Here is a 21818-nt window from a genome sequence, read left to right as displayed (position 1 = left end):
CTAACTGTCCCCCTGAAGCAACTAGAAAGTTGATGAGTGTCCTATTCCTACCATCCGTCCATCCATCAGAAAGAATGGTGCAGCCATTCTTTTCCCAAATAGTCCTTTGCTCTTCCACTAATGCATGAGTGTTTTGGACCTCATCCTACAATAACGGTCCACTTACCTCGTAACGGCTTGGGGACTTGAACCCCTTACCTGCCACAGTCAACGCGATGACCAATTGGTCCCAAGATGGACTAGAAATAGCATTGAACGGAATATCGTTGTAGATAAAAAATCTAGCACACACCACCTTGGCTTTTTGGTGAGCCTCTTTATTCCATGCAGTGCCGAGCAATCCAGGTTGTGCACCAGGAGTGTTACGTAGAATAAAGAAGTTTTCCATATTGCTGTCCAAAGTTCCCTTTGCTCGTATCCGTGGCCCAAGGGAAGAACTAGATGTCCCCACATCTGTATGTGACTCTATGGAACTCATATCTGCCCTTGGCGCTGCCATTGCCTCTACTGTTCTCTTTTTTGTTGCCTTCCTTTGATCATATGCTTCAAGCGTTGCTATTGCATCTATTGTAGCCTGTTCAGTACATTCCGTACAACTTGTGGTATCTCAGCATTGAATTTTTGCAAGGTGATATTTAAGCCTATTAATGCCACCTTTTACAATTTTTTGGCAATGGTTGCAAAAAACATCTCCTCGTTTTGGACCTGGTCTCGCATGTTTCCAACAAGGGTCTCTCTTTTTGCCACCAACTTTAACTGTAGAAGCTGAATCCATTTTCTTTCAAAAAGGCGTGGAAAAAAACCTAGCCAAAGAGAGACAACATTTAGAGATCAATATCATTGTTAACAAAAAAAATCACGAACATCCAAAAATTACAATGACATTACACAATTGACAGTCATTTCAAATGACTATGTATTACACAGTCATTTCACAATTGACTGTGTAATACACAGTCATTAATGACTGTGTATTACACAATCATCAGTCATTTGAAAATGACTGTGTATTTCACTGTCATTAGTCATTTGAAATGACTGTGTAATACACAGTCATCAATCATTTGAAATGACTGTGTATTACACAATCATCAGTCATTTGAAATGACTGTGTTACACAGTCATTTGAAATGATAGTGTATTACACAGTCATTTTAATTGACTGTGTATTCATAGTCATTTAAAATTTTAAAACACAGTCATTTTAATTGACTGTGAATACACAGTCGATTAAAATGACTGTGAATTCAAAATAAAAAAATACAATCAATTAAAATTAATAGTAATAGTGTAATACTGAAATACAAAAATGAAAAAACAAATACAAAATCACAATAGTTTTTTACAAAATACAAATCGTACAAAAATTAAAAACAAATACAACTTCGAATCTTGCTGCAAATGCAAAAACATCTAAGAAAAATCACGAATAAAAACCTGGTCGCGCGTGCAAATGCAAACCCTACTGGAAATTGCGTGGCGTTTTTTGCCTTCCGGAGTCGCGCGAAATGGAATAAAGACTTAGGTTTTTTTTTTGCCTGTGACTTAAGTTGCATTTTTCTCGTGTTTTGTGCCGCGTTTTTGGGTGGGTTTTGGCGATTAACGACAAGTATTCGCCAAAAAATTGCGGCGATTATATGAAAAAATCGTGCCGAGTTTTTCCGCAAGTAACTCGCGCGCCATTAGGGCTCGCGATTACTCGCGAGTTTTCGAATGGCTCGCCGAGTTTTGCATCTTTGATATTGGCAATCAACTCACTAGGCAGTCAGAAGGCATACACTGAGGAGGTTCAGTAAATTTTGAGTAAATACAACATAGTTTTTAGCAATATTCCTTGTGGGAGACCTCTAGAGAGAGTTTTCAAACACATTATCAAATTATCCCTATGGTCATAATTTGCTGCTGTGTCAATGCTAGAGGCATTTGGCTGAACCACGTGTAACTATACTTACAAATTTTGTATTATTGGTTCTTCATTTGCAAGTTAAAAGAAAATCTCCATTGGCGTCTCAGTTGGGGGAACATGGGCAACCCAAGGGTTGATATTCTCTTCTTCAAACTTTGGGATCCATTGACTCTTTTCCCCAAAAGAGACTAGCTTCTTAATATTTTCTGTGAATTCTACGAACAATATAGTCAGTCTTCCTTTATGAGAATCTTTGAAGTGTTATCTTCGATAAAGTCCTCTTGCTGTTTTTGTACTTTTAACAAGAATTTACTGAAGCTTTGATACCACTTGCTGTGTTTGACTTTGTATACCATTTTAGAAAAAAGAATATGCAGAAAGATTAATAGTAGATATAATTATGCAGAAAAAATGGGGTCACTTGCTTCCCTTAGATGGATTGAATTTGTGAATCTGATCATGAACATTAGTTGTCACACAATGGCCATTCTCTGCATGGCATCAAATATAAAATGATTGAAAGAGATACGTAATTTAGGTCAATGTATACCAAATGGGAAAGGAACTATTGACTTAACTCTTTATTAGTCTTAGACAAAATATGACTTAAATAATAACATGGAGAATAAACACTAAAACATAAAGCTAAGAATATGTCGTGCTTAGATACACAACATAGATCAGTTAAACTCAAAAGTTAGAGTGATAGCAGCTAAGAGGGAGTGGGAGAAGGGATAAATGATAATTTTATTTTTGGATTGGCTTTATCATTGTTCATGTTGATAGCTTGATTCTACTGTATATTGTGATATTTATGTACGGAGTGATAGCAGCTAAGAGGGAGTGGGAGAAGGGATAAATGATAATTTTATATTTGGATTGGCTTTATCATTGTTCATGTTGATAGCTTGATTCTACTGTATATTGTGATATTTATGTACGGAGTGAGCTTAGGAGTTCATATATTTAAGGGTATCATGTAGGCAGTATTTATGAATGGAATAAACCACCCATATCACAAAATTTGCAAGCTTTATAAATATGCTTCTTGTTTGTGTGTCCAATTGAAACCTTGAGACATAAAAAATTAATTAGACAAAAAATGTCACCCTTAAATAATCAATGGCTCTAGCTCTCCTCTTTTTGATCACTTTTGGAAAAGCTTTATGCTGTTTATGTACTTGTTGGTTTTATTCAAACTTAGACTTTTCTTTTGTATATCTGAAAGCTTTATAAAGATTGTTGATTTTCTAACCCCTTGGAATGACTGAGTATACGTACCTAGAAAATGATTTTACAAGCTGAGTTCGTTTGTTGTACTTTATAGTAACTTAGAAATGTGATTTTATTGGCTTATACTAAGCAAAGAGGAGGTGCCTTATGACATGCTTAAGGTTTCCTTGAATAAATATCTATATAGCACACAAATGATTGTTATTATCATCTACATTCCTTTAATAATCATTTTTCTTGAACAAGATTTTTCATCCTTTAACAGGCTATTGAGTATGAACAAGCGTGTGCTGTTTCAAGAGACAATTATTCATCTATGAATACAACCAATTCTGGCCATCACCAAGGTCTTAGAGATATGGATGACTTGATGAAGAATGATCAATCTGAGCCAATTCGACAATTTAATGTACCTCAACAATTTCTGTCTTCAACATTTCGACTAATGCATGTTCAAGGTTTGCCCACATGGGCAAATACAGGATCGGTTACCATTGGTGATGTGATAAAGGTGTTATGCTTTTCTTGATTTTGGTTTTGTGTTCTTGTTTTTAAAATTTCTAATTTGAATGATTACTCAAAAGTGTATGCAATGTCATTCTTATAAATGCAAGCTAAGATTTTGAATACTGTTCGCAAATGCTAAAAGATTTTAAAGTAGGCTGATAATATTGGATGAATATATGTAGTTGTACTATAACATAAATAAAACATTATGCTATGCTATATTGAAAACTGCATCTACTTCTTTCCTCCTCATGAGACTTATTGGTGTGCCTGCGGACACTTTGACACTAAGAGGAGGTTGGGTAGTGTTGTGGGAAGAAGCAAGGGCAGTAGTCTCGGCAACCTGCTGTAATGTCTGTTCAACTCCTGTGCTCTAGCTATAGAAATAGCTTTCGTTAGAGAATCTGCTGAATAAACAAACTTTCTAAGCTTTCAGATAACTGGCTTAGCGGTGCAGCCACTTTGCTATTTCAGAAGTCCTCCTCTTGTGAATCTCACCCAAGGTTATTCATGTGGTCTCATGTATTGTTCTTTGTCTCCAAAAACCTGCCAGTGCTGACATGTAGGAATCTCTGCATCCAAAGTTGCAACTTTGCACCATTAAACTTTTGAGATACAGTGAGTAAAAGATTGACAATCATCCTATTTTTCCAGATAATGTGACTCATCATAGTAGCAGAAATTAGGAAAAAAATCGCAATTATTGTGATATATCAGAAATTGAAGCAGAGAATAATTTTTAGAATGAAAAAATTACCCAAAAAGATTTTTTAGGTGATTTAATCTGACTTAGTTCCAATTTTGATGATTTTTTGACCATATATTGTAATATTTTTTGTTTTAAAAAACCCTAACCCTAACCCAAATTGTCCCAATTTAATAAAATAAAAAAGTAGTATTTATCTTTTAGTTTACTGATTTATCCCAAGAATTAGCTTGGCTACTATGATTTGGACTATTAAAATTTAAACTTTTGATTTTCAGTGAAGAAAGTATTATGCTACTGCTAAACGTGTTCACTGCAATCTCTCAAACTTCATCAACCACTTTTAACAAACGATAATAACAGGACTACTGCTGATAAAAAATAAATAGTTCCTGCTGTTATATCCACAAAATGGCGTCCAGATTTTATCAATTTTTCAGATTTGATATCTCCTCAGAAAATCAGACTCAGAAAAATATAGTCTCAAATCTCAGAAAAATCAGATTCAGGATGTTCTCTTGATTTGTTTTTGGAATTGAATAAAAAACTTGACTTGGAATTTTGTGCTGGAAATGCTAGTAGAAACAAGATGAAGATGTAAGATTCCCAAAAAAATATTGCCCAAAATTTAACCTTTCCCTACCGAGTAATTTTGGTAAACAGTTTGCTTGATAGTTGGTTACAATGTTTTCAGTTTTGCAAACAGATTTCTTCATCCTGACATGAATGACTGGATTGATGCTAAATGAAGAGACAATATTCTGTTATACTCAGACTGATAAAATCATGTACAGAACAAATTGCTAACCTCCAATTTCCAATGCGCAGAATTACATATATGAATCAGGAAATGGATTGCAGCAAACCATACAGACATAGCAGCAGTCAAGAATGTGAATATCTTGTGCAGTCCATAGCAATTATAGTGATATGATTACACATCCAGCAGCAGTTTAGTGTCTTTATTGAACAATGGATATAAATCAAACTTCACCATCAGTCCATGATCCAGTAAGAGTCTTCTAGCAATGGAGAATAAACCATATAATGACAGAGGTCTTTACCTGAATAGGAGCCAGTCTGTAAATGTATAATGAATGTCTATAGCCGAATGCCAAACTGAAAATCTTCATTCCCAGCTACCTGCAAGCCACGCCATGCCAAGAGCTTCATGCCAAAGGGAATTCACAAACTGCAAATGATTCAGTAGATCAGCAGCTAGCAAACTTGTAAGCCCGTCCAAGTAACGAGTTTCACACCATATCAAATGATTTTGCACCATGTACAGGAGCTCACATCTTTAATAAGTTCCTCATGCCATGAACTTATAGCTGTGCCATGAACAAGAATTCATATCTTCATGCCATTAACCAAACGAATCAAGAAATCACCCAGCAGAAATCAAACAATGCAAGAAATGGTCCAAAGTGATGAAATGTTTCAGCTTCTCTCCGCCTAGCAATCAAAGCAAGAACTTCATATCGAACAGAATAGTCTCAGTTGGGAATGACAACTGTGACCAAGAACTCATATGCCACCAAGAAATAGTATAAATTGTGCGCTCAGAAAGAAGCCCGATTTCTGATATTCACACCTGCAATGAGAAGGCTACGGACAGGAAAAATCTCTCTCAAACATTAGCTGATACAATATCACATTAACTTTGAAATATTTCTTTATATTGTCACGTGCTCAGCATTTTTATTCAGTGGTACCTTTCCAAAAAAAAATCACAGCCAAAGATAATTTAATCGCTCAAAACTCTTTGATCACTATTCAACATTAAACAGCCAATATTCACAGCATAAATTTTCCACGGCTCTTTAGATTTCTTATTCGACCAACTTCAAAACTTTGATTTGTTGCCGCCATATAAACTTTTAGAATTACTTTGACTAATAATGTACTTCAAATCCTTAATACAATTGCTTGACACATAATTGTTAAAATAAATTCACCAGTGTCCGTCAACATTAAGCAATAAAATGCTAAACCTTCATAAAATTATGCCTGATATATAAAATAACAATAATTAATTCCAGATCAATATAGGCATCCAGCTTCATTTGAACAGATACAGTAATAAATCTTTGAATCTGCAAATTTGTCTGAAAATGAGACTTTATAAATTTGAAACCTCCACTAAACTGGACAGTGAATTGCAATGGTGAATCTTGAATGAATCCACTCCAAACCTAAATTGGGTTTTCGTTCAATTGGAGAGAGAAATCCCGAGGATTTCAGTCCTCAGGTTTCTGAACTGAAAGCCAAACGCTCTGAATCCCAAGAGAAAATTACATAACCAAGCATGTTACAAATGAAGCTCAAATCCTTCTTTTGTAGCCACTGGAGCCATCCTTCGAACTTCCATTTCCTTGACTCTTGATTTCCCTCGTTTAATTTTAAATTTGATTTGAGGGATATGAATTAATAAAGTGACCTTAAAGATCCCATGCCAAGATAAGGAGGCTGCCCATAAACTTAGAAAATTGCATTAATTGCTCCAATTGACCTGCACATGGCGACTCCTCAGCCAGTCAAATTAGAACTCCATAACTTTCCCGGGACCCAAAAAAGGCATGCATTGCCAAGTGTACTTGGGTCCCCAAATTTGAAATACTTGAAATGGCAAGTTTCAACATGAAAGATCATGGAAGGAAAGTTTCTTTTCAACTCCCAAGTTGGTCGTCAAAATGGAAGATTCTCAGGATATTCCTTGTAGATGCCACTGATGTGTCCAAATCCCAAGAAAGCTGATACATTAGGACATGGCCAAATAATTATTAATTATTTAGGCCTTGTTACATTATTTATTCACCTAAAACATTACCACCTAAACATTTGCATAAAAAAAAAAAAACTTTAAAAGATTTTTGGTGACACAAGATTGTCTTCCCCTAGATGCTCCTGCATCACATTTCATGTGGCACAATCATCTTGAATCAATGAAGGTTTCATATTATTATTTAAAATCCGTCATGTTTCAATAATCCCAAGGCTTCTTTTGTTGTCCTCTTCAAAAAAGTCTTGACCATTAAAAAAACAACAACAACTAGTATATGATATACATGAGCATGGATATATAGTACACATTAATCTGTTTTGAAAATCAAATAAATAGACATTAATATCTGATATATGCACAGTTGTTTCATACCAGGGTGATGTGCTTGTGGCTATTCTGTCAAACTACATGGTGGACATGGATTGGCTTCTCTCTGGTAAGAGTTAGTATGTTAGATATGCTTTCCAATATTGTTTTGTGAAAATTTGATGTTTAAAACATAATACCAATTTTGAGAAAGTTTCAAAGGAAAAGGGTAATATCAAAAACAGTGAAAGAACATTTTCTTTATTTTATTCTTAAATTTAAAAATTTGTGGATTATATTAATAGGGTATGCCCCTAATATACACTTCTCATAGTTGCCTGTGCTAATTGGAGGTGATGGATGTGTTAGCTACACGGGGGTGGATATATATTTGTATATTGCCAAATGTTCATTACTTCTTGAATAATATATGTTAATACACTAAAATTGTAAAACATGCATTAATAGTGGCCAAAAAAAAATGAATTTCTAGCTATGCTAATATGTGTGTCAAGTTTCTTGGTTGTCTCAGGTGTTACTTTTTATACGAATACAGAAATTTGAGTGTTCACTCCTTAGTTTGGAGTTTGTGTAGACGAAGTTGGGTGACAAGTGTTGATATGCAAATCAGATCTTGATACTTGAGTAGAAGGTCAAATTTCTTTACGTTTAACTGAGATGTCACAACTGAAAATACATTGTAGCTTGCATAATGTAGGTGTACATCATATTGCTTTTGCACATAAATTTTTGTAGTCATGCTCCTATTTGGTGGGTGTTGTAGAAGCTACAACCAATACTCAAATGCCAGTTTTTCTGGCAAAGGCAACGACAAAGTGTGCATGAGTATGACATTAAGGTCCCGAGTCAAGCAATCTAAGTATTGGGTTGCCAGAACATGTAAGGTAAATCCTTTCTTCAAATTTGTAGGGTAAGCTCCTTTTTTGAAGAGTGAAGGAAGTGATAAATTTCCTTTCACATAAAATTATAAAGAATCCTTAACCTAGTAGGATTTTTTTTTTCAACGTGCTGAAAAACAAACTAAAAATAAACTTATCTTTTTGTTCTTAGGCTAGGGCACAAGGTGATCCGGTACTTTCAGATTAGACGAGTATTTTATGTTTTATATCTATTACATGAAACCTATAACAGCCAATACACAATCACTCTTTTCAGCTAAATACAAAAACTAAAAATTGTGACTATAATGTGGTAGAATTGGATAAAATTCACACATAAAACTACTATGACTAATATAAGTGTACACAAGGACCCGGGTACCCAGGTAAAATTCAAATTCCATCACATGGGTCAAGGTCATCACCAGTCATACCCAAGGACCCGATGAAGCTCAAATGAAGATTGTTCTACATAATTTTGAAGAATTCCAGAAACGAGATCAATGTAAAGAAAATGACACTTAGTCATTTTCATGATTTTCCAGTGGCATTTTGTATTTCCAAACGACACCTTAAGTGTCATTTTGTATATGCTCTAGTATGCATGTAGGACTACACGTATTCTAAGTCAAATAGGTCTTTGCTTTTGACTTGGTCACAAATTAGTTGTAACTTCTCCTATTTTTGTGCATCATTGTTGATATTAATTAGGGAAGGGCGGATTCCAATTGCCTTGGGCAACATTGGAATCCGCCCAAAAAGGGGCTGGCCCCTTTTCCCTCAACGTGTAAGACAAGGCCCTATCCCTCACGCTACATTAAAACCCTCACCTCACAACTCAACACTCAACGTGCTGTCAAATAGGGCCGACCCTATTAATAAAGGCACTTAAAGAAAATAATTAAAGTTAATTATTTGGAAAGCCAACCTAGCTAAGGGGTTGCGCTCCACATATAAATAAAGATTAGAATTCATTGTTATCAACTCAAGTCAATTAGCTCCTTCATCTTATGCGAAAATCTTCATGCTTGCCTAAGTGCGAACTTCAGTCATCTGCAACTACAGCAACCTTCATCTACCATTAGGAGGTGCGAAATTCATCTTGAGGTGTTGGCAAAATTCAGTGAATGCACAGCGAACTGATTGGAGGTTTGCCATTCATACATGTACAGCGAATTACTGGAAGGACTACCATTTATGTATACAAAGCGAACTGCTTGAAGGACTGCCATCTAGGTTATACACAGCGAATTCCTTGAAGGCCTACAATCTAGGGTAAGGGAGCAGCAGCATCTATCCTTCATATGACAGCAAGTGATTGTTGAAGGCAGTCACCTCATACCTCTTGTGATAGCAACATCTGAACCTGCAAATACATGAGATAAGTGTTGTAATGATTACATAACTATAATCCATAATCAGATCTAAGGATCTTTTCTGGCTGGGTTTTTCCTCCTAGGAGGTTTTCCCAGGGTAATTGTGTCTTGCTCTCAATTTGTTCATTTCTATGTTGTCATTTTCTTTCAGTTAAACAAACTAATTAGAAACTAAATCTAAATTCTAAGTTATGTCAATCTGAAAGTGTTAAAATTAACAATCATCCCTCTATATATATGAGGGATTTCATTGTAATAAGGATCTTTTTCCATCATTATTTTATTTGGGTCCAAATTTCAATTCCACACCACCTTTGGTAGTAAAATTTGCTGCTCCAAATCATTTGGGTCCTGTTATTTGAGCCAAACCCCATTGAATCTACAATTAGTACTTTTCTGTCTTCTTGCATCTCTCTTCCATTGCTTTTTGAACTAATTTAATTACTGGTTCATTATTTCTGCCTTGGAAAACCCATTCAGAAGTATATTTGAACTTAATTCCTGCTCTGTGAAGGTTCTCTAAGACCTAGCTGGTTTTGGGTTCTTTGTATAGAGATTAAGGCGTATCCTAAAATTCCACTATGACCACCACAAATTCGTGGAAAGATTAGTTGCGGTAGGCGAGTAAAGATTTTTTGCTTGCAAATTTGAAACTTTCATTTATGTCTATTTGTTGGTCTTATAGCTGAGGCTAATGAAGAAAAGAAATGGAAATGATTTGCTTGGTCGCTTGCTGTGTTGAGTTGTTTCAGGTATCGAATGTAAATTTTTTGCTTACATGTAGAGGAAGTTCCATTTTTAAGCTTTGAAATCTTAATTTGAGGCAATGCCAATTAAGTTGTGGGAATTACTTAAATATATTGTCACAAGATCGAGTAACATTAAGGCTCACTTTTATGTAGGTTTTTAAGTTTAGGGATTTCATTTCCACAACTGAGTTCTGATTGTTGGAATGTAGGCTTGTGCAATCAGTTTTAAATTTTTAATGATACCATCTCCATTAAAATTTTACAGTGGCTTCAGGTTATAGTTCTCAAGGAATGAAGATTTTCATTGTACAGTTACACTTTGCAGCCTCAATTTTTTCTCAAAAAGCTGTATCTGATTCTTTTCTGATATAGGATTTTTCCAAGGCAGAAATTTTTAGCTTCTTTCGAATATCATAGGATTTTTTCCCTCTATTACATGGTTATTAGGGGTGGGCTGAACATCTTGTAGGGTAAATTCATGATTTTTTTGTAAAATACTGCATAATATGTTCTGAAACATCATTGGAGAAAAGTATTCAGTTGTGCATTTAGGAGCTGAAACAGCCTTAAGTTTTGGTGGTAATTTATACTAGGTATCAATTTTTTAATATGACTGGAAAAAATTAAATAAGTGACCAACCATGAGTAAGAATGTGCATGATTGTTGTACAGGTTCTGCAACTAAACGGTGAAGATTATATCTGTGAAAATTTGCTTCTGGTTGATTGAAAGAAGTCTAAATTTTATCTGAAGAAATAAACATAAGATATAAACGAAGTCATAACTGACATTTCTGTTGTGTCTTAGATTCACTTAATTATGTGGTGTTAGGGAAGAGATTCAACCTTAAGTTACTTTTCAATATTTATGGAGCCTAAGGGGTGTTATTTAGAGTCTTCCTCTATAATCCCTTGCTTAAATATAATTAACCATTTCGGTTGTTCTGCATATTACAGTAATACATTCTAGGAGTGTTATTTAGAGTCTTCCTCTATAATCCCTTGCTTAAATGTAATTAACCCTTTTGGTTGTTCTGCACATTACAGTAATTTTGGAATTTATTCTTGACAGTTTGTCCAATTCTAAGGACGATTCCTCATGTGTTGCTTATACATGGAGAAAGTGGTGGTACGTTGGAATATTTGAAGGTATGATTTTAACTGCTATAATGTAAAAGGCATTCAATAATCGGGTTCTCTTCACTACTCTGAACTTTGTATGCATTATATTTTAGTTCATTTTCATGTCTGATTTTTTTCCTTGATTTCAAAGAAGAAAAAGCCTTCAAATTGGTTACTATACAAGCCACCTTTGCGCCTTTCTTATGGGACACATCATTCGAAAGCTATGCTTCTAGTGTACAGCACAGGGGTTCGAGTGGTTGTCCACACTGCAAATTTAATATATGTTGACTGGAACAACAAGACTCAAGGTTTGTGGATGCAAGACTTCCCTTTGAAAGAGAAAAAGGATCTGAGGACAACATCACCTTTTGAAAATGACCTTGTTGAATATCTTGAAGCTCTAGAGGTAAGGAATTATACATTTTTAACATCTTTCAGTATTAATAGCTTTTACAATCTTATTTCGTATAATATATTATTTAAGTGTATCAAATAGTAGTAACTTTAGGTTAAGAAAACTGCAACTTATTTGGTAATTACTTCGATCCAAGTTAAAGATTACTTATTTGTAACTTCCATCTGTCACTTCTTGATTGCAATTCACTAGATTGTTTGATGGTTTGCATTTGTCTTCTGTAGATATTGAAAATGATATTTCCCATTTTTTTGTTGGTGCAATTTCTATGAAATTCGTTTTGCATATAGTATGTTGAATTCTATTTATCTAACATCTTTACTAAATAAAGATTTCTTGTTGTTGTGTGGACTAGCATTTAGCCTTGTTGTACAACAAGTAGATGCTGGATTGAAGTTAGCTAATCAGTTAAAAGTTAAAATATTTACGAGAATAATATTAACTTCATTTCTGGTTTGATAGTGTTGAAGTCAAAAAACATATATTTAGAATTGGTAGGCCAGAATTGAGGTAAATTGTGAGATGGATTTAACATTTAATAACTAAATTCATTTTGTTCTAAGTTTCAATCTGTAACGCCCTGCTATGAGGCCCAGAGGACTTAAACAAATGAAACAATGAAAATGCGAATATTTTTTTTTTGAAAGGATAAATTATACATATGCAATGAGTTACGCGAAACAACAAGATAAAGGTAAGATGTACAAGTAATATCTAGCAAATAGTCCTCAAGGCCCCACAACGATGTTACTCAAGGATAACATTAACCATACGACAAGTACATAAGAAATCCCATAAAATATGATAGCATTGTCTAATACAACGAAACATGATTCATATTACATTGCCATGAGAATATACATAAGATCATCGGTTACATTTCAGGGTATCCGTAAGGATATAATCTCCAAGAGTACAAACAATAGAGTGAATACATAAATCTAGTACATTATGAAAGTCTTCAATCCTCCCACGAGTCGTCTCGAACATGAAGTAGGACGAACCAAAAACCCAATGGGTGTGAATAGCACTCCACCCAACCATGTGGTACCATCAGGTCCACCCCCCGTGCTAGGAGGTATCAGCCAGACCCAAGAGACAAAAGGAAGAATAAGAGGATACAAATGACACGCACGAGGCTCACAAGTCTACTGTCACAAGAGACTCACAAGGCTATAATCACAGGCACACAACAGTAAATCAACCAACTTCCAGAGGCCCAAGCAATCCACAGAAGGACAAATCCATGAGAGACCACTAGGTATGCAATAGGGAAGAGTGTCATCACTAGATTGTCATGAGTTACCCTGGTGAGTCTTCACTAGGTCCCGACCCCCTTCCTAGGTTATCCTGGTGACCTCTACCGACCCCCAGCCCCCATACAAACACTAGTGGACCACACCAACCTTTCGAAGGGACAAGATTGGTGGACGCCATTCCAGGCCTTTTCAACTTACCCTGAACCTATTCAAGCATTCAGGAGTAAGAGAGGAGAGGCAACAATTTAATCTTTATTAATGTGAACTAGCTTCCCACCCCAGTTCATTAGTTAAATTATCACTTGATTACAATAACCCTCATTGAGTTACCCTGGCGACCTCTTTGGGTCCCCGCCCCCAATGAGAGCCACTCCCCCTTAACTTGCACCTAGGAATCCAATATACATCACAAGTCCAAGGCACTCCAAGACCTGAGATGACAAGGTTCTGACCATAGCAAGGCTTAATTCACTTGCTAGAACAAGATCACAAAAGGGAGTAACACAAATAGGCTAGGAATGACCATCTAGCACATAACGACATAAAGAGCCATTGATCCAAAAAACATCAGGAGAAGAAGTACATCAATGCTCAATACCAGAATTCAACATTGGAACAATTACATCAAGATGAGGGATAACCATACACAAGAAAAAGAGTTCAAAACATCTTCAAGGCCTTTGGAGACAGAATGCACCTCACAATGATTCCAAAGTTTCCAACTTTTAAAAGGGGTAAATACAACTACAATGCACCGAACAAATAGGGGATCAAATCACAACTAAAACATAGAGGATCTTAACTTTTACTTCACCCAATTACTCTTTAGAAAACATTAATACATTACTTCTGACATTGACGCATCAATACATTGATTCCTTTATTAATTCCTTAACTTTTACCTTACTACACTGATAAAAAAATACATCAATTTTACATTGATATGTTAACTTTTACAAGCGTGGTAAATGCTGGTATTGTCTTTCAATACATTAAGGATTCATAATTCTAATGTTCAGTTTATATGACAACAATATTAACAATATACAATTTAGTTGTTTTGAGTTGTATAAAGGAGTTTATGTATATTTACACAAATCATTTATTTGAATTAAGCAACTAAGTTCATAAAGTAATAATTATATATCTAAAAGTGAAAAACGGTACATAAACAAAAATCATAATTCAAAAGTTAATAATAATAAAATGGGTTTATTAAATATATATATATTTTTTCAAAATAAAACTGCAACAAAACACGATGCAGCCACCACCGTGGAGGTCCCCAAGGTGGTGGTGGGGTTTCCCACCACGTGGGTGCTCCACAGTGGGTGGGGACTACCCACCACCATGGTTTCCCCATGTTCGGAGGGAGTTACCTACCACTGTGGATTACTCCACGGTGCCTGGGGACTATGCCCCCCCCCCCCAAACAAAACACCGACCCAAGCCAACGGAAACGCATAGCTCGAAACACAGAATTTGTTGAAAGCAGCATTCGTTAAGTTAAACAATGAATGCCAAAATAATATAGGGATAAAAAAAGGTTGCAGACCGAACTTTAATACGGTGAAAAAACCAGTACAACCCAACCGAATAACCATTTACAAATCGATTAACAAAGTTGCATGAGGAAATATTTTCAAGGGCCAAAACAGAGAGGGATGTCATATCGATCCCAAAACAATCGCACACTAAGGTAAAATTCAAACTAATAGAACAACACATAGACGGAAGGTAGTAACAGTCACTGTTGAGAGACATTCCAATTTGAGAATCAGAGGATGGCAAAATGTTTCCAAGGTTATTTGGTTAAGCGAGGACACCAAAGCAACAAGGTCAAACAGCAGAATGATAATTGCAAATCGAGCTAAACGATTGGGGCTAAATCCAGATACACCGAAACAACAATCGATACACATAGCAAAACATTAAATACGCAGGTCAACAAAAGGACAGGGCTTGGATCAATTACACAGAAACCCAAACAACGATCAGGAAGACGACTTGGCTTCCGACCGAGAGATCCATGCACAGACAGAGAACAAGATGGAATAACATACACCAATCAAGAGTTTGAAGAATGTTTATAATTGCTCGATCCACCATGGAGGAAAATACAAAGGAATCGACTAAAATCAACTGATAATAGGTGAAAATCTTATCTGACAATCAGACACTAAAGAAACAAAATTCCTTAGAAAACAACTATCTATATATGCATCCCAAATTATAGAAAGAACAAGGAAAGCTAAGAGAACTGAAAACCCATTGAAGCTTAAATTCATTAATTTCTACATGTAATTAAAAAAAAAAAACACAAAAGAAGCAACTCCCAACCTGGAGTCCAACGCTCGAAGAAGATCTCCGGACGTTGCAAAGATTCCCAATTTCTTTGGACAGCCAGATTCTAGAGACCCTTTTCAAAATCCTTCGATCCAACACCGGTTCCAAATCCAAAAACCAAATTCCCAAATTAATTCAAAAGAAAGCCCCCAAATTGATATCAAAGAAAACCCAACAAAATTCCCAGCCAAGAAAATTTCCACGGGGATGCAAAATTCCTTCCCCCCCCACTTATTTTGAAAAAGCCAGCAGATATATTTTTCAAAATGTAACTCCTTTAATTTGCATGCTAGAATAAACCCACTAACTCCCAAAATAGCAATATTCCAGACCTCCCCTTGCCCAGTCATAAAATTAATTTTGGACAACAAATATTTATTGGATTCTTCAATAGATTTTTATGAACAAGCTAAAATGCCGAATTAAATGTTTAAATCCCCTTTAAATATTCCTTTTTAAAAAAGGGTAAAATAAATTAAAACATTTAACCAATGAAAGTTAGTTTAATTTAATATTGTTCAATTTTCAATTTATTAATTATTTAATCAAAAATGCTCAATACAAATATGTGTTAATATTAATTTCCTCAAGACACAATATTAAATAAATATAAAACCATATTCTAGCATAACGATTCACAACCCAATGAGACACGAAGGACCAACCTAACGACTACTAACAGGACCAGACCACAATACACAAGACTGACAACAACCACAAAGATATCTGACAAGAATCTCGTTTCGTAGAAGCGATGACACATCAAAGGGTTTGACTGATAACTCCAATTATTTTCACATTTCCATTGGGTCATAGAGCACGCTCAAACCTGAAGATTCAAGTGGAGTCAATGCTCAGTACCTGCAGCTACATCACCGAGAAAACACACATACATTCCTCTAACATTTACAGGCACACTGGTGGAGGAGAGTCGTGACATTCCGTGTCCCTTCGAAGTGGGTGACTTAAGATCATCCCCTCGCACCCCATACAGACTCGTACACATAGAAGAAAGCAAACACATGATATATCTCAAAAGTAAATATGTCAGTACGTAAGCATCTAATTTAACATCTAAACATCCATAGAGATCTAACGCATAACCAAGATTTATTAAATCCAAACATCATATGATAGAATCATGATTAAAAGTCATTACGGTAGAGGTCAACCAGAGTCAAATTGGGTTAAAGAGAATTTGATCAAGGGAGGGGGCATTACATCCTCCCCTCCCAGGCTTCGACTTACTCCTGGAAGTCGCAAGGCTAAGATAGGAACCACAAGAACACGTTAGACATAACACTTATATTAAATAATTCCAAACCATCATTCCACAAATATTCTTGCAAAACATAAATTCTCTACTGAATTCCTAATCCAAAATTAGACATATCAAAATGTACAAACATCAAAACTTACACTTTTCAAAGATGAGAACACTTCCTTAACATCTATATGCACCATTACAATGACAGATATACATCTAATTCAACATCCTACACCTACACTTCCTCCTACACACCAGGGCAAACATAACATACTTCTCCGATTAAGCTCTCAATTCAAACATAGATAATGTATCATTTATCATCTAAGGTCCATAATTCATACACATTAGATGAAGATAGGTTCATGATATATAAATCATATCGATGTTAACAACAAATCACCAATCATAAAGCACAATATAATCTCAATCAAAGAGGGAAGGTGATCATCCCTACATACAACGTTCTCCTACTGCTCCCTTAACTCAAATAGAATCCAGGTAGGCATCCACACCACTCGTCAAACTATTAATATTCATTATTTATATCATTTTAACTTTAATTATAAACTCACACACTATATCTGTTCCTTGAATTAGATTAATTTTTCATCTTTGACAACTATCTTAGTTATGGAAGTTATGTGGAGAACTGATGCTCGAAGCTTGCATGAGATGTAAGTGGCTCTATATTGGGTGGAGGTGTAGAAATTGTGCTAGCATGTGAGAAGTTGAGTTGTAGTGTTCAAAAGTTTGAGGGGAAAAAATTAAACTATACTCTAAGTTTCTTAAATTACTACCTTAAGCATAATGCTCATGTTACTTGTCTTAGCATTGTTGAACCAATTATTGTCACCTTATATTACACATCTATACGTATGAAATAATTTTTATTTTATATTACAATTTTTATGAATTAAGTAATTGATTTCTAATTAGAATAAGATAGAAATAACTAATAGTCTAAATTTGGTTTGCTTAAGTTACTTTTGTAGAATCGGTTTTGTGTGCTTTGAAGGGTTTAAGTGGAAGCGATTTTGACATTATATATGTAATATCCCCTGTGGTGATATGACTGAGAACAAGGAATATTTGCTGTCCAAACTTTGTGTTATGCGGTTTAAGAGGTTTGCGTGTTATGCTGTTTGCTGTCTCAGGAGCTTTCAGATTGGTGTAGAAGTGAACCTTCACATATTTCTCATAAATGAACAACTACAAATGACTGTAGATGAAAGTATGATAGCCAGGAATGCATAAACAACAGATTTATAGCATTCTTTACCCAACTAGACATATAGTCATGCACATACAGGCGGCTGACATTATAACAAACAGTTTGCATGAAACCTCAGACTAATATGAAATTAAAAATGCAGTCTTATTCTTCCTTTATTGCCATATATAATGATTAAAAAAATTCATTCAATGACCTTCACCAATGATGAGACATTTTGTAAACTAATACTCAGAATTTTTTGAGAACTTAAGGCAGCCATGAAAAGTCTGCATACAACATGAGATTACAAGGAGTAATGAAGTTTAAAAGAACCTGTCATAGCTCGCCTAGCCTTGCCACTGAAGAAGCAAGCAATTTCCACCAGTTTGGGAGTCTTTAATGAACCAACTTGATTTTCATTTCAAATTCGCCCCTGCTGCTGCCATGGGGTCTGATCTTGACTGGTTTCCAGCTCCTAGCATCTCTTTTTTTTGTCTTCTAAATATTCGCTGACTTTCTTCTAGCCAAATGATTTTCCTAAGTGCAAAGTTTGTTGCTTATCCAAAGAACAACTAGCAAAATCGAACGAATGGTGGCTGCAGTTCGAATAAGTTTCAGACCTGCCAATCTTCCTGCAACAACACTTACTCCTCTTCAAAATCTCCTAGGATGGATTGCCTTAAATTCCCATAATCAGCGCTGATCTCCAATGTAAGTTGTGATGCTTTAATGAAGAGACAAGGCAAAGTCATGGGTTTTTTTGATGAAGAATTCGAACTGATCCAACCTGTTTTCAAGGGCAGCTATCTTCCAAAATTTCCTTCAATCAATCCTCTATTGAAATCGTCTTGAGTCCTCAGGCCTATCGCTGTCTTCCAATGATTGATATGATGCTACAGCAAGGTAACAATATGCAAGGTGGTGGAGTGTGAGGATGAAATCCGTTGTGTTTCAGACTAGTATTATAACGAGCATTTCTCAATGTTACCTTCAATTGATCTTTAATCAAATTGCTCTTTTTCTTTCAAATGAATCGATAGGTTTAGGTCCTCCAATCTGATATTCTGAAAAACACCATGAAATTGCTAATAACTCATTAAGCTCAAGTGAAAGGACTGATTTGTCCTTCCCAACCACCATAAACTCGTTATGCACAATGTGGAAAACTGAGTATCTCCCACTCCCAAGAAGAAGAAACTAGGGTTTCGTCCAACCCTTCTATCAATCTGTTGAAGGTTTGCGTCCTCAGAGATTCAACTAATGCAACGCATCAGTCAGTTCATCAAATCCAAATCCATTCTCCCATGATCATACAATGAGGCTCAACCTCTATTTATCTTTTTTCTCCATACGTCTCATAAACTTCTAGAGTATTCTAGAAATAATATTATTTCATTTTAGTGACTTCATAATTAATTATTTTATTTTAAGTCACATTAATTAATTAATTAAATATAAAGTCACCCCTTTTAATTTTTAATTTATTTCATGACTTTATAAGAAATTAATTAATTAATTTCTCCTTATTTATCCACTCAGCCAAAATGCTAAAACTTCATAAGAGGCTAGAAAAAATGGGGACATTACAGTCTGCCCCTCCTGAAATTGCTTGTCCCCAAGCAATCTCCACTGCTCAACAAAAACATCCCGAAGAATCACGTCACCTAGATCCCAAATGAAAAACTGTGCAATATCCCTGCCAACATGAAAGAGCTCCTGTAACACCAACTGTATCTGCTGAATCAATTCAATCACCTCATCACGTGCCACAGAAGTATAAGTCTCAGCCCTGACAATACTCGGATCCCAAACCAATCCATCAATCCTACCATATGTGATGAAGATGAAATGACTACTCAAATCACCATGAATCTTCCATCCTGGAAGGCTGATCAGCAAGGAAATGTGGAAATGAACTCCCACATGCCAATGAAACAACACAAACAGCCATCCAACATTGCTATGATAACTTAGATCAGCAACATGAATGATGTCATAGATGTCAACATACCAATGTAAACCCAAGAAATCCATCTCATACTCATTCCCCATCGAATAGGTATGCCCCCACACACTTTCGTGACACTGAATAGCTGATGTAGAACATGCTAAATCTGAAAATGCATTGGAAAACAAAACATGACAGCCACTAGCCCATGCAGAATCAAGGAAAATTGAGTCACCAATCAACAAGTGGATAGCTGCCATATCATAAGGAATAGGTGCCCACATCGAATCTGAAATGTAGGTGCCTTTCCTAACACCCCAAAGTAATTCATGTGTGGCTGATCTTATAAGGTCACTATGGTCATCCGTGATTGCATATTCTTCATCTTCTTGATCATCATGAAAACCCAATGAAGTAATATGTGACTCCTCTAAAGCTGATTTGTAATCATGCTTACCTTGCACATGCTCCATCTCTATCTCTTCTTCCCTTGGAAGAAAGAATGATCGAAGATATGATTTTCTTTGTTGTGTTGTCTGATCTATATGATTGAAGTGCTCCTTAACCTTTTGTAAGTGTTGCTTTGTTTGGCCAGCGAGCAACTTAGCTTGCCTAGCTTTCCTTAACCATTCGTCACATATGCTTTGAGTCCTCTTTACATCATCTATGTTATCATACACAAAATCAGTCCTTTTACTAGATGCATCATCAACCAATGACTCATGTTCATCTTCCAAAATCTGAATGCCAACATTTGTAGTCTTCTCTTCATTTGTCATTCCATGAGTAAAAGCTGCAAACTCATGAGAATGAGGAGGTAAACAGGTGCTGCCCAAGAACAATTCAGTGATGATATCATGCCATAGCAAAATATTACCTTCACCAACCCATGTCTCATGATTAACTTCCCAAACTTGAATGCCATGTTCGGATTTTTCTTCATGAGTAGAAATTGTGTCATTAATGGAATCAACTGTCACAATAGAGGATGCATTGTAATCACCAAAATAATTCTTACCATTACCCATATCAGTCTTATCCTCAAACAAGTTGTTAACAACATCCCTGTGGGTTAGTTTTATTACCTCACGCTCTTCTTTATTTGCTGTCATGAAATCAGATTGTGGGTGGTTAGCATCTCCAAGCTTTGTCATATGTTTATCAATCGACACCTGGCTGTCCTCAAGGGATTGCTCATGTGCTGCTAACAGATTGCTGATTGCATTCAGAAAATCAGAATTATGTTCCCTTTCGTCCCTCCTTATTGCATCATATAATTCATTTCTAACACCCAAATCTTGAGTGTCAACACTAGGGGACTCCATATATCCATCTCTCACACATGGAATGACGGTTACCTCATGATAGTGCACAGAATGCTGACTGCTGCGACACAAATCAGAACTGTTAGAGCTTGTATCCTCTACACATTCCTCATCTTTGACGCTTCCAACTTGTGTGCCAACATTGGTAGATCCTTCCTCAACCTTTTTGTCATTTACTAATACGTCTACATCATGATTAAGCTCAATAGTTTGGCTACCATGTAAATCAGCATGTGTATCAGTCTCCTTAATCTCATTATCTGTGCATTGGTGGTTAGGCTCCCAAAAACCTTTGCAAGTGAAGCGTAGACCTTGTCTTCTCATTACATTCCTGCTCATTATGGGAGTTCCTGTAACTTGATCACTGAGTTTAGTTGTAGAACCATCCTCATAAGCTGATTTGGTAGTTCTACCATACCTGCTCACCTTGTTCCCATGATTGAATTGTGTT

General features: G+C 35.8%; 1 protein-coding gene across 2 annotated transcripts in view; it reads left to right on the top strand.

Moving 5' to 3' along the window:
* The window catches only part of LOC131045353 (tyrosyl-DNA phosphodiesterase 1), a 264425-nt gene that overhangs the window by 45377 nt on the left and 197230 nt on the right, over nucleotides 1–21818 (top strand). Inside the window, exons 4-7 of one of the 2 annotated variants that reach the window (XM_057978942.2) lie at nucleotides 3405–3650; nucleotides 7513–7573; nucleotides 11539–11615; nucleotides 11743–11997. In XM_057978942.2, the coding sequence (XP_057834925.2) occupies nucleotides 3405–3650; nucleotides 7513–7573; nucleotides 11539–11615; nucleotides 11743–11997 (639 nt within the window). Of the gene's footprint in view, nucleotides 1–3404; nucleotides 3651–7512; nucleotides 7574–11538; nucleotides 11616–11739; nucleotides 11998–21818 lie in introns of both variants that reach the window. The other variant, XM_057978941.2, reaches the window with a different exon arrangement.

The sequence above is a fragment of the Cryptomeria japonica genome, chromosome 8 (assembly GCF_030272615.1).
Source record: "Cryptomeria japonica chromosome 8, Sugi_1.0, whole genome shotgun sequence".
Taxonomy (NCBI): domain Eukaryota; kingdom Viridiplantae; phylum Streptophyta; class Pinopsida; order Cupressales; family Cupressaceae; genus Cryptomeria; species Cryptomeria japonica.
Note: the sequence above shows the minus strand (reverse complement) of the source record. Positions and strands in the feature narration are given on the sequence as shown.